Genomic DNA, 13,836 nt, shown 5'->3' with positions numbered 1-13,836 from the left:
AAGGTAGCTGCTAATGTTGTTGGACAGTCAGGAATTAGGAAAAGGTACAGAGCAATACAGCCTGGAATCAAAGACTCACAGATGGGTTTGGGTTGGAAGGGACCTTGAAGCACATCCCATTTCACCTCTGTCATGGGCAGGGACACCTTCCACTGTCCCAGATGCTCCAAGCCCCAGTGTCCAGCCTGGCCTTGGGCACTGCCAGGGATCCAGGGGCAGCCACGGCTGCTCTGGGCACCCTGTGCAGGGCCTGCCCACCTTCCTAGGGAACAATACCTGCCCCATATCCCATCTATACATCCCCTCCTTCAGCTTCAGAGCACATCAGTTCTCCTGTGCACCCGTGGCTGGAGGAACCATGGCATCCTCAGGTTCTGGCGTCCTGCCCCCGTCTCTTCCTTTGTTCCATTTGCAGCTGTTTAAAGGCTTGTTGCAGGTTGTGTCAGAGGCTGAGCTAACCCCAGTGCCCGTTTCCCCCGTGCAGGCACTGTCAGTGTTTGGAGCCTGCTGCTGGGCCAGGAGCCCATCCATCACTTCCAGCACAACCAGCACATCCAGGCGCTGGCGCTGGCCCCGGGCGGCGCCGCCGTGGCCACGGCCTCCGGCTTCCAGGTCAGGCTGGAGAGCCCCGATGACAGAGGGTTCTGGCAAACCCCAGGAACCTTTGAAATCCAGAAACTGGTGAGTCTCCAGGCTACTCTGCTTCGTTACAGGAGCTCCTGATCCACTAATTATTGTTGGTAAGGTTGGGATGGTTCTTAGAAAGGTCTTGCAGGCTGAGCTAGATCAGGGCGGTACCAGCTCGAGGCTCTGACTTTGGAGCAGGTTCAGGGTGAGTCCTCCATCCCTGAAGAGCAAGGGTGAACTGCTGGCTTCAGCTAGGAGTGAAAATGAACACAAGTCCATATGGTGCAGGAGGTTGGCTTGGTTTGATTTGGGGGGGTTTTTTTTTGGATTTTTTTTTGTCAACAGTAAACTAAGCTGGCTCATTTTGTAAATCAGTTTTCTCGCATAGAATTGGAGCTGAAACTCCAGGTCTCATTCCAGATCCACACTAACTGATTAATTCTGAGGCAGGATATTGCAGGCAGCCTAATAGTGTCACTTGTGAAGCTGTAACTACTCATGCAGCTTCTCTAGGTTGCACCTTCTGTCACTGAAGTTTTGAGAGTTGTAATTAAAACTCGTTTCCTGAAGTTTTGTTTTGTCTCAGAGTATCAGCATTTGTTTGAAAGGGGAAGGAAGTGTGTAGGAATAATTGAGTCTTGCAGCCTCTCTCCTGTAGGAGGAAGCTGTGCAGTTAAAGGGTGTGAAGGGATTTAAACCACTCCTGATTAATCCCCCCTCCCAAGCCAAGTCTGTCTTACAGATCAGAAATAAGCTTGATGCTTGGTCTTTGTGTGGAATTCATGCATAGCTGAGAAGATTCAGGACACACATGAGTAGTTTGTTCAGTTCAGCATGTGGCACTAGTGATGCAAAAGAATTTTTGACTGTACTAGAATAAATTAAAATAAAAAATAAAATAAAAAGTCTGCTCTTTTTAGGTCAACTTCCTTAATCTGGTTCCAGATGTGACGGGGAGCCCAGTGGCAGTGGCAGCTGCAGAGGACATTGTCTATCTCCTGAAAGCAGAAGCTCCTGGCAGGATTCTGCACTCAGTCTATGGCCAGCCTGTCACCTGCCTCGACGTGGCTGCTCACGAGGCAGCCTTTGGCATCAAAACCTTTGGCTGGCTATTGAATGAGCCCAACCAGGTATTGTCATGGTTCTCTGAGAAGATTTTTACACCTTTGTAATTAAGGGAGAAAGAGTTCATGCTGAGGACTTCTTTTCCTGCTCTCCAGCTTTTGAGAGCAGAGAGAAAACAATTCAGTGCAATAATCTGATGCTGCTTTGTGTTCTTCTGTGGGCTGAAGTGAGGGGTTATTGTTCAGCTGTGGGAAATGAATTTGTAGAGAATTTTTAAAGTTTGACACAAGGTTTACATAGTATATATCTGTATGTAAACTTTGAGATAGGAAATATTGACTTAGAAATATTATGAAATAAGAGAAATGTTGTGAGAGAGAAATAGAACTAGAAACAAGTTTCAAAGGAGGGTTTTATAAATAAGAATAGATAGTTCAGAGAAATATGAAAAAATATATTGTAGTAAGATTTATGAAGAGTAATTTTAGATGATTAGTTTAAAGACATTTACAGCATAGTGTAGTAAAAATTAATAAGTCAAAAACCACTTATACTATCTTGCAATTAAGAAATAATTAGCTTCTAATTGTGGTAGTGTAAATTATAATATCTGTATTGTCTCACCCTTCACAAGAGACTAAAAATAGAAGTTTTTCAAACACCTCTCAGTTGCCCCATCTCTAGGTCAGGAAAAAGCATAATCTGACATTCAGCCAGCTGGGTTCCCTTGCACCCTCTGCTCCTCAGCAGGGCCCAGCTCAGTCTGTGCTGCATCAATGGCATCAGGGGGAACTCATCTCAAAAATCCCACCTAAAACCCCAGCAAACAGCCCAAAACCCCAAACCATCCCTCAGCCTCTCTGGTGAGGGATCCTGAGCAGTGTCAGGCAAATAAGCACCCTTAGGAAGGGGATGCTTTTTGTGCTGTGCTCTTGAGTATTGGCCAAACTGTGAGGGGATTTTGGTGTTTCCAGATGCCTTGGGAAGAGTTCCTGTCCCTTTCCTGCACCTTGCCTCCCTGTCCAGTCCCTGGTTTCATTCCATTTTTGTGTTACACTGAGGCTGTCAGCAGTGAGGGAGGGAGGGGGCTTCAGGCAGCAGGAGTGGAGCACCCACTGCTGACCACTGTGGTCTGGAGTGTAAAAATGCAGGGTTTCCCTTGGCAAGTGACTGGAATGGGAAAGCTTCATGTAGGGCTTCCTCTGTAAGGGATAAACGTGTCCAGCTGCATCTCATTCCCCTTAAAGCCCCGTTCACCATAAATACCTGGAGGGCTGAGCTGCTGTGAGCTGTGCTGTCTTTATTCATTCCTCTGCTGTCCTAACCCAGCTCTTTTCCCTCCAGAGGTGGGAGGGCAGGAGGTGAAATTGCCTCATTTGGGGGCATTACCCCAGTAATCACTTTTGTGCCTCGTAAAGTACAGAGAAACTCTCAGGTTGCTGTGGCTGAGATGACCCTGAGGTGCCAGAAAGTCTCTTTTTTCCCAGCCCTGTGCCCGCAGAAGCCATTGAGATTCCTCAGTTCTGCTTCTCAATGTTGTTTATTTTCTCTTATCTGTTACATTCTTTCTCTGCCCTGCTGAGGTCTGTCCAGCAGGTCGGGTTGTGGCACAGTCCCTGCCCTTGGGTCCCTTTTTATACTAAGAACTTGCCCACAGTCCCTTTTTATACTATGAACTACCTGTGCTTTATTTACAATAATTTCCCAGTGCCTATCACCTGTGTTAGACAGCCTGTCTCTGCTCTAAACCCATCCAGAGGTGTCACCATCACAGCAGAAGATGGAGGACAAGAAGGAGAAGAAGAAGAACAGGACACACCCAGATCCCTCCATCTTGCCTCTTGACCCCCCATTCTAAATCCCCAAAATTCTACTTTTTCACCTGTGACAAATTCACTGTCATTCTACTCCAACCCTTGTGGCTTGTAAATCCTCACACAAAGTTGGTCATTGTTTCCATGGGCTAAAATCAAAGGCACAGGTGGTTTTGACTCCGTGCCAGGGTCTCAGATCACCCAGGGCAGCCAGAGGAATGTCCTGGGTCCTGACAGGAAACCTCCCCAGCCCCGAGTGGCGCTCAGCAAGGCCGGACATCTTTCCTCCTTTAGTCCTGAGCTCCCTGGCTCTTGCTGGCAGATTGCATAAAGCCTGGTGCATCCTAATCAGGGAGATGGGCCCAGACAGCCAGGGGGTGTGACAAGGACACTGCCTTGGCACTGCTGCTCCAGCTGACATCACGCCGGAAATTAATTACTGGTGGCTCTTCTGCTAACGAGCGGCCTCGCGCAGACGTGCAGGGACTCTGCAGTGGCTGATTACTCTGGGCCCACGGGGACAGCCTGGCTTTGGGAGAGCTCCCCAGCCTGGAAATGCCATCCTGGAGGAGTCCAGCCCCCCTGGCTGCTGCCTGTGTTCCTCCTCAGTTCGGGGTTTTCTTTGTTTTCCTCCTGGTTATTATTTTCCTTCTGGCAATCCCTGCCTAGTAACCTGCTTCCTGATCAAAACACTTAGGGAAACCATCTTTTTCCTCCCTCTCTCTTTTTTTTTTTAATCATTTTCTAATTTTAGCCACATTTGACAGCAGAGCTGAGATCTGAGGCATAAATTTTGTGGGAACTTTTATGTTGGAGAGGAGGAAAACATCAAATCCGTGGCCTAGACTTGGCTCCTGTCAGATGAGAGACACCCGTGCAGGAGGGAGGGGAGAACAGAAATGCTTCATCCCTGAGAAATTCAGCTTGCACTTTAGTAGCACCAGACAACCCAAATATGCTGCTCTTTCTTGAGAGTTCTTCTGCTTTAGTGCTCCTGGAACTCTTTTTTGAAGTGAAGCTATGAAAGGTTTTGTTGTTTGAGCTCTGTTAACTCAACATGAAATCCCTTCAAGTCCAAATTCTGGCATCTGTGTTCCCATCTAGGCTTGTCTAGGGCTAATTAAATAGCCCAGATAATGACCCATGGGGGAAATCCTTATTCCCAGGGCATCCAGGGGACATTCCTTGAGGGGTGATGTCAGGCCAGTGACACATCCCCTGTGTCAGGCAGCTGGAGCCCCATGGTCACAGAGCTGCTGCAGCACAACAAGGCTGGGCATTCACCTGTGGGGATTTTGGGTTTACCATGGGGGAGATCAAATCCACAGATTGGCTTTGGTCCTCTTCAAGTCAGGATCTAAACCTCAGAAGGAGGCAGCAGGATAAATGTTAGGCTTGAGTTCATCTGGTTTCTGATGCACTCTGGAGCTTTTCTCATAGCTGGTGCCTTTATAACCTTCCCTGAATCTGCTGTCAGGTAAGTCTGGTCTCCTGGTATGGCTCAGGTGAGCTTTGTGGATTATTTCTGTGAATTTAGAGGTGTTTGTTCTCCTGAGATGAGAGGAAAAATCCTAAACCACAACTTTCTCCTGTATTCCAAATTCTGTTCAAAATTTTTAACATTTTCAGCAGTTCTTGAGGATATGATATAATGAACAAAGGAGCATTTGGGGGTTTTTCTACCAAAGAAACTTCATACAGCATGTATGAGGATTTTTGTTACAGATGTTGTCAGGCACAGGTCAGGTGAGGATTTTTGTTACAGATGTTGTCAGGCACAGGTCAGGTGAGGATTTTTGTTACAGATGTTGTCAGGCACAGGTCAGGTGAGGATTTTTGTTACAGATGTTGTCAGGCACAGGTCAGGTGAGGATTTTTGTTACAGATGTTGTCAGGCACAGTTCAGGTGTGGGTTTGGTTGCTTTGTGTACAAACATGAACTCGATTCCAGGGCTGGTGGATGGGGAGGAGAGGAGGGAAGGGATGGTTTTACAGCTTCCAGCTCTGAGGCAGAAGCTGGATGTGCTGAGATCAGCTCTCTTGGGTGATGCTTGTTCATGCTGCTGCTTTTGCAGCTCTCTGGAGCTGCTGATTGGCTTGTGCTTGAGCAAAGGTGTTCAAGCTCACCTGACTCCTCTCAGCAGCCAGTGAAACACTGCCTGGGTTTGCTCCTGGATTTTGTGTTTCCATGGAATTCTTCAGCTGCTTGGAAATGTGTGTCCAGTGGAATTAACCAGTGATAGTGAGTGAAAACAAATTTGAAATCATAGAATCCCTGAGTGGGTTGGGTGGGAAGAGACCTTAAAGCCCACCCAGAGCCACCCCTGCCATGGCCAGGGACACCTCCCACTGTCCCAGGCTGCTCCAAGCCCTTCCCAGCCTGCCCTTGGATATTTCCAGGGATGCAGGGGCAGCCACAGCTGCTCTGGATGACAGTAAATGCTTCTTGAAATTGAGTTTATACTTTACAGTCATTTTTGGATGATATATTTAGTTCATGGCTGCTTTATGTGAGCTTTTACACCTTATTTTAACTAAAATCCTCCTAACTGAGAAGCTGCATTTTCTTTCCTGGTGTTGAGTGTTCTCCAGTTCTCATGGAGTTCCAAAGACTTCCATTTGTTTAATCTTAGTGTTTCTTGTTTAAAAGAAGTGGGGTTTTTCACTTCTGTTGGCCTCTGTGACCCTTGTAAAGAGCCCAATTTTCAACAAATTCATCTTTCTGAACTCCTGTTTTCATACCAGTAGAAGGGCAGGGCTTGCTGCTGTCTGAACAGATGGAACTTGCCCAAATGTGTCTCTCTGAGGAGCTGCAGGACTGCAGGGTGTTAGCAGATCTTTGGAGGTGTTGAAAGGTGTTTTAAATACCTTTTTCTTTATAAGCTCTTTGGTACCAGTCAGAGAGGCAGAACTCTGTGAGGAACTGAACTCTTACAAGAAAAAGAGACCAGCAGAGAGTCCAGAACTTTTCCTTGTCTAAATTTTGCATGATTTCTTGATCAAACACTCTTAAGTGACCAGGAATGATTTTGCAAGTTGAAATAAATAAAAGACTAAATAAATAATAAATAAATCAATCATTTTCTGTTGGCTGACATTAAGGACATTCTGCTTTTCCCCCCCTGTTTGTGCTATAGTGTGAATGCCTCAAAATTGGCACGGTGGCTGAGGTGGGTGCCTCAGGTTTGGAAAATACAGCTGCTAGGATGTGCCAGGAATATTCTATCCAGGTGATGAAACCAAGGGATTTAATTCAGTTTCTAATGTTCACCTTGCCTCCCTTCTCCATGGGAGAAGGTTTCCCTCAGGTTAGGGAACTCCTGTCCCTGGCCTAGAGGGGTTTTTGAGTGTCTGGGTGGTTCAGTGGGTAAACACAGCATCTTCCCCACGGGCCCTGGAGCTCTTAGCCCAGGCTCCAGCCACGAGTCAAAGGAGCCTGGTGACCCCATTGCAGTCCTAGCAGACATCTGCCCACATCCCAGCCCATCCCAGGCTGGCAGAGCCCCGGGGGCTGGCAGTGCCCAGGGCTGCAGGTGCGTTGGCAGCGCCAGCGCAGAGCTTGGCTCCCCTCCTTGCCACCAGCCTGAAGCCTCACTCTGCAGCTCCAGGCACGGGGAAACTTCAAAGGGAAAAGCAAACTGCACTTGTCTTTAGCTCTGTGTGTGACTTGTGCAGCAGGTGTTGGATGGGGAGGAGCAGGGAGCTGCTGTTCCTGCTGGATTTGCTGGGAGCTGTGCTGCTCTTGGGTTTTCAGGCATTGCCCAGCGCATGCGTCTGCCAGGAAGAGTCACCTTTAGGATGGCATGAAAGTCAATTTTCCACATGCTCAGAGAAGCACTTGTGTTCCCAGCTCCCCACAATGACTTATATCTGGCAAGAACTTGAAAAATAGTCTCTCTGGCTGATTGTCAAAAATTACATCATATTGGAGTAAACTGCTTTTAAATCAAACATCCATTATTCATGGATATTAACTGCTTTTTTATTTATTTATTTTTTTAACTGGCTGTTTTGTGTTTGATTTACTCTTTTTCTTCTTCTCTGATTGTCTGTCTGTCTCCTTCAGCTGCTCCTTTTAAATCTTAGCTCATCTTGAAATTTATGGAGCCAGAACACTTATCTGTGTGCACAAGTATCAGCGTGCTGACCTTGCATTTGTTAACAGTCAGATTGTTTTTGTTGTTGTTGCAGTGTTATGTGCCATATTTACAGTAGGCAATCCAATACATTTGCACAGGGAAACTGTACCCCTGGGGCTTGTAAACTTTAAAAATATTCTTGTTTTCTACATCACTTTAGATATAAAATCCAAACTTGCAGCAGTGCGTGCCATATGTTGTGTTTAATTTGATGGGTTCCCCCACAAATGCATATTCCTGCTTTTGTAGGTACCCTCTGGATTGGATGGGTTTGACCTGAGCAGAAACCAGACCCCTTTTTGTTTATGGTGGACTTGGAATTTCACAGCCCCTTTTTCGTTGGCAATATTTGTGTGTATTCAGGCAGTGTTTTTTCCAATTGGCAGAGGGCTGGACAGAAGCAAAGGGGAGAAATATAATCTGAAAATAAATGTAAATTCTGTTCTCAGGCTTGCTGCTTGATCCTCTGCCACTCTGAGCAACTCAGGATGGTTTTATTTTACTTGAAATGACAGAAACCTCAATCCTGATGGTTTTTCTGAAAAAGTGCTTCTGTAATGGATCCTGTGTGTTGTTCAGTGAGGAGAAGGATGTAGGGTTTGAGTGTGGTTTTACAATGTGCTTTTTGCTGATATTTATGATCCTCCCTCCAACACTGCATCTAAATAAGAACCAAATTCAGAGAATAAGAATAATAAGGACCAACACACAGAGGGATTCACCCAGTTCTGAGACACAGCTCGGTCTCCAGCTGCCCCACGCTGTTCCTGTGGGCTGGGAAGGGAAAGGGAAAGGAAAAAAGGGGAAGGGGAAGGGGAAGGGGAAGGGAAAGGGAAAGGGAAAGGGAAAGGGAAAGGGAAAGGGAAAGGGAAAGGGAAAGGGAAAGGGAAAGGGAAAGGGAAAGGGAAAGGGAAAGGGAAAGGGAAAGGGAAGGGGAAAGGGAAAGCAGCTCTTCCCAGAGCAGGCGTGTGCTGGCTGCCATCCAGGACGGTGGGATGGACACCCCAGCTCTTGTTGAAAGTACCACAGGCTCTTTGATAACAAGTGCTCAGGGATTTGTTGTTTTAATGTTCTGTCCAAAAAAGACATCTCCAACAACACAGCATCCCAAAACACCTGCTGGGGTTTTGGCCACGCATGGAAGAGTTCCATCAGCAGCATTTCCTACAGTTCCTTGGTTTTTCTTGGAAGTGTCTCAAGCAGAGTGCATCGACCACGCTTGACCTCACTTAGCAGCGAGATGTAACAAAGCTCACAGCTCAGCTCTTCTGGCTCCAGAGCCTTTAATTCTTTGGGAATTCATTTCAGGCATCTTTCATGAGTTCTTGGACAGCATTTAAAGAGAGTTCCCTGTCCCCAGCACTCTGCAGTTCTGTGCAGAACAGTAACTTTGCCTTTTTTCCTGTGCCCGGCTGGTGCGTTTGCCGGGTTCCCGGAGGAGCAGCCACAGGCTGAGCTGTGCCCAAGTCACCCAGCAAAGAGGGGAATTAGTCTAATGCACTGCCTTAACAAAGGGGAGACTATGAGCATGAATAATTAATACTCCCAGTCTGTGGCAGTGGGCTGAAATGAAGTCCCATTTGCTCAGCCTTATTAAAGAGAGAGAGAGAGAGGGAGGGATGGTAAAGGTCGTTAAGGGACTTGTAACAGGGAAGGGATGGCCTCGGAGATGGATAATGTGTTTGCTAATCTCTGTGGTCTTTAACTAAACAGAATGCTGGAGGTGCTCTGGCTATTCCTGGCTTGTTGAATTATTAAGCATTCAGGGAGATTGCCTGGCTCTTGGCCAACAGCTTGGACTTTTCATTTGGCCAATGTTAATAGGTGACACGTTTTATTTGGGGCGTTGGATCCCAGTGCTGCCTGCACGGGCTCTTTAATGCTTTTCCTCCCTGAGGTCCCAGAGGGGCCAGGGCTGCTCGTTAGTGTGTTATCCCAGGGTTCTTCATTTCACACCCAAATGCTCTTGGTTCACTTCCCTCAGTTCGGTACCTATTAGGTCACTGGGCTTGGGTGTCCATTATAGGATTATAAATACCTTTAAAAGGGTAATCCCTTTGCAGTGTGCATTATGGGATTATAAACCTCCCAGAGATCTTAGGCTTTATCTGCCCTTTAACACAGGGCCCTTATTTCAATCCCCATTGACCAGGTATTTCCATTCTCTCTCCTTGGCCTTTGTAAGGAAAATCCTTCTTGCCTTGGGATATTACAGGAGAGCTCATCAGAGGTGTTCCAGCAACTTCAGAATTGTCATCAGTGTGCTCTTAAATCCCTGTCTCCAGGAAATTATTATTCAGACTTAAGCATTCTGAATGCTTTTAGCTTCTTTACTTATCAATTGGTCAGGATAAGGGTTTGAAATTCATTTGCAGGTCATGAAACTGCTCCAGACAGGTTGAATTTTGAGATGAGCAGAACCTGGATGCTGAAAATCAGAGACTCTTCCAGTGATGGGACTGATTGGTTAGAAAGACATTTGTGCATGATAAAATTTTAAATCAATAACAAGCTTGGTGGTTTAAATAAACAATTTTTGAAAGAATAGAGATGGGCATGAGAAGGAATTGAAGGGGGTGGGAGAAGATGATATAACCTTTTCTTCCATTTTTGTGGGTGTGAACCCCTTTTTTTTTTTACAGATTCTTAGATGCAACCACTTTAAATTGCTGGCCACCCTCAAGTTATGTGAGGAGAAATAAGTTTTTTTTCCAGCTGCTGTTACCTGTGAGCTTTGCCATGAGCCTGCAGGCAGAGCAAATGTAACATGGGAATCTTTCAGTGCAATTTTTCATTCCAGCCTTCCATGGCCATGGCTGGATGTTCAAGTATGTATCCTATGTTTATAGCAGAGATGGGAGCTCTGGTCATTTAGATAAATTAATAGTTTATGGATGTTCACTGCAAGGATCAGCCCCAGGGGACTTTTAAGAAAGCAGCTTTTGGCCCTCTCCCCTCTGGAGTTTTAACATCCAGCTGGGAAGGGCCCAACTGGGAGCTGGAATGCATTGCTCCTGACCCTGTCAGTTCTTTCTTAAGCTGAATTCAGCAGTTTATTGTCTTTGTCTTTTGTTCCAAACTTTCCAAGGAGAAGTTTGGGTTGCCAGGCACAGATATTAATTTCCTTTGCACTGAGAACCCTTCGAGGTGCCTTTGCCAGAACATCATTATCTGTGGGTTTGGTTACTGAGCAGTTGGGAGCTGGGCTGAAGTGAGAACAGGCTGTAAACTGGTTTTTTCCTCAAACACTAACTTTGCCATGCAGTTTGTAGCAGCTTTTTTCCTTGGGGTGGAAGTTTAAATTAATTGTTACTTAAATTTAATTTTTTTGTCCTAGGTTTTCCAACAAAGGTCATCCTTGCTTTGGTTTTTTGGGTCTTAAGGATGAAAAATGCCATGTTTTTTGAGAAAGCTTCACAAAGAATTAATTGGGAGATTATAAATCTTAGGAACACCTAAGGAAGTTGGATGTGTTGATCCTAGTAGGGAGCTGAATTTGCCTGGGAGAATATCAGGTGGAGGAAACCTGCAAATCCTCTGTCTCTCTTTGTTCCTTGAGATCTTCAGAGCTTCACTTTGGTTGCCCAGAGGCCTCCATCACAGAATGATCCTCTCCTGCTCTCTTAATTCACCTTTCAGATCTCTGAAATGGCACAGATAGGAAATAAAAGGCCAGGCAGCATCAGTGCTGCTGTTCTGGCAAATGTTGAAATAATCCATCCAGATAGTGCAATATTTATTGAGCTGCACGTGGCTATAATCAGCAAATTAGAAGTAAAGAGTATTGATGTGATGTTGACATGGCCATGCTGATGTTGCCATGGAAGCTGTGGGGTTTTTCTGGTGTTTTAAATACCGTTAGCTCTTCTCATGGTCACAAGGTTTCTTTTCATTTCAACAAGCAATACCATGAAATTTAATCATGTTTATGAAGTTATATAAGGCCAGGTGCACCACTGAGCTCCACTGGGCTTTGACCAGTGCGTTTTTCTGTTTCTAAAAATATTTGTTCTCCTAAATTGAGAGGCCCAAGCAGACAGATCAGATCTGGCCCCACAGGAAGGACAGCAAACGTGATTAAACTGATGGAGGAGAGGAGTGGGAATGGACGGGGAACAACTCGTGCTTCTCATCCAGGCTCTGCTTGAATCATCTCAGATGCTGCCTCAAATCAGAGTTGTTTTTCTGCCTTTCCCATCTGAGCTGCCACTTCAGATGTGACATTTCTCTGTGTGTGTGTGTGTGTGTGTGAGGCCACCCAGGCTCTCAGCAGGGCTGTGCTCAGCTCTGCCCTGCAGTTCCTGCTGCACTTGACTGGATCTGCCTCTCACTGTCCATCTGTCCAAACCTGCTCAGGGCTGGTGCTGTTTGCTTTTACTGCTCTCTCAAACACGAAAATTGATGAGGAAACCCTTTGCTTTTCCTGTGACCCCAAAGATGTCACCTGTGTGGTTTTCCTGAGAGCTGTGCCTGGCCATTCTGGGGGTGCATCCCTGCTTGTTGCTGGATCCCACTGGGAAACCCGAATTCCTGATTTCTGAGGGGGGCATTGCCTTTCTTCACAGGGCTAGATCTGTCTCTTGGTTCTGTTTTACACATCAAGAAACAAGTCCTGCAGAGCCCCTCAGGTGGTCCCAGCTCTGCTTTGTGGGGCAGCAAAACTTTGTCGTGGTGCTCCTGCTGAATTGATGTGGTGTTTTTTTCCCTCTCTGCCAGATCCTCCTTTACAACCTGGAAACAAACCAGTGTGTGACCAAGGTGGGCAACTCCATGGGTGACTTCTCATGTGTCAACCTCCACAGCAGCCCCCCCAACATGCTGGTGGCAGGCAACAAGGACAGAAGGTAAGTGATGCCCATCTCCAGCTCCCTGTCCTACATCTGGCCCTGCTGGAATTGCTTTCTCCTCTCGTGTTTCCATGAAGTTGAGGAACAAACTATTAGGTAATAGTTGGAAGTGGCTGTCAGTGTGCTTTGTCTGGGAAGCTCCATGGGAAGAGGAGCTTTCTGAGCCATTTGGTGGAGGCAGTTGGTGCACAGCCCAGCGAGACCACTTGGAATCCCTTCCACTTCCCCACCGCCACCCACAAAATGAGTTTGGCATTTAAGAGCTCACTTTCTGATATTAAAAAAATAACCTAAGGGATGAATCACGGAGGATGAGATGGGCCCTGCTGCCAAATGATGTCAAAAGTGTCTTTGGGAACACTGTGATGTCCCTCAGGTGACAGAGGGAAAAAAGAGACTTTCATATGAACAGATTCCAGCTTCTATTTAGCTGATTAGCAGCTTTCTCTTTAACTCCTTGGCTTGGGGAGTAGGATTTTCCCAGCTCAGTGTCTGCTGCCAGGAATGGCCGCTCTGGGAACAGGCAGTGCAAAAGGATTAAAGTGCTTAAAAAGACCCTTTGAGTCCAATTTTTAGATTTCCTTTTTTTGGCGAGTCGTTTGTGGGGTCTGATCCAGTGCACCAAAGGAGATGTGGGATGGCCAGGAGCCAGTCTCTAATGGCTCCTGCTTCCTTCCCTCCTCCTTTCCACACTGGGCACCAGGCTGCAGGTGGTGCTCTGCTCTGGTGCTGGGATCAGATTGGAAGGCGGGCACTTCCCTCTGCCAAATCCCAGACCTCTGTCCCGCCAGTGCAGCAGCTTGCAAAAATGATTATTTTGTCAAACAGCTTTTTTTTTTTTTTCCCTTCCTGGAGAATAGGGAGTGTGAGTAAGCCTCACACTTTCTCAGCAAGGAGGATAAAGGAAATAGCTGAAGTTTGACAAGTGGAATTGAATCCCTGGGAGGTTTTTTCCCTCTAAGAGCAGATAATTGATTTTCCAAAGCACCCTGGTAAAGTTGCTTCCAGTTTTGATCTCCTGCACGATGGCAGGAGAGGAGCTGAAGCTGGTATCCCTCCCCTTTATAGCAGAGTGGGTGTCTGTGCCCTTCCCCTCCAGAAAGCTTTAGGGGTTTCCAGCTTTAGCCCTGGCTGAGTTCAGGGGGTTGGATGTCACTAGAACAGCAAGGAGTTAGGGATGAACAGTTGGGAAGATAAGGTTGGCATCCAGGGGCAGGAGCAGAGCATCTCAGAGGTCACATCCTCCTGTGGTGCTGCAGGAAGGTGCTGGGCATCCACAGGTGGAACGAGGCTGGAACCTCCTTGGCCACATTATGGAGTGAGTTTGTGAAGCAGGGACCTTGC

General features: G+C 46.6%; 1 protein-coding gene across 2 annotated transcripts in view; it reads left to right on the top strand.

The window, feature by feature from the left end:
• The window catches only part of FBXW8 (F-box and WD repeat domain containing 8), a 58,943-nt gene that overhangs the window by 32,623 nt on the left and 12,484 nt on the right, over positions 1-13,836 (top strand). For both annotated transcript variants that reach the window (XM_059863175.1, XM_059863174.1), the window contains 3 exons: positions 485-681; positions 1,548-1,757; positions 12,362-12,489. In XM_059863175.1, the coding sequence (XP_059719158.1) occupies positions 485-681; positions 1,548-1,757; positions 12,362-12,489 (535 nt within the window). The remainder of the gene's footprint in view (positions 1-484; positions 682-1,547; positions 1,758-12,361; positions 12,490-13,836) is intronic.

The sequence above is a fragment of the Haemorhous mexicanus genome, chromosome 19, assembly GCF_027477595.1.
Source record: "Haemorhous mexicanus isolate bHaeMex1 chromosome 19, bHaeMex1.pri, whole genome shotgun sequence".
NCBI classification, from domain to species: domain Eukaryota; kingdom Metazoa; phylum Chordata; class Aves; order Passeriformes; family Fringillidae; genus Haemorhous; species Haemorhous mexicanus.
This window is presented reverse-complemented; position numbering and strand designations above follow the sequence as displayed.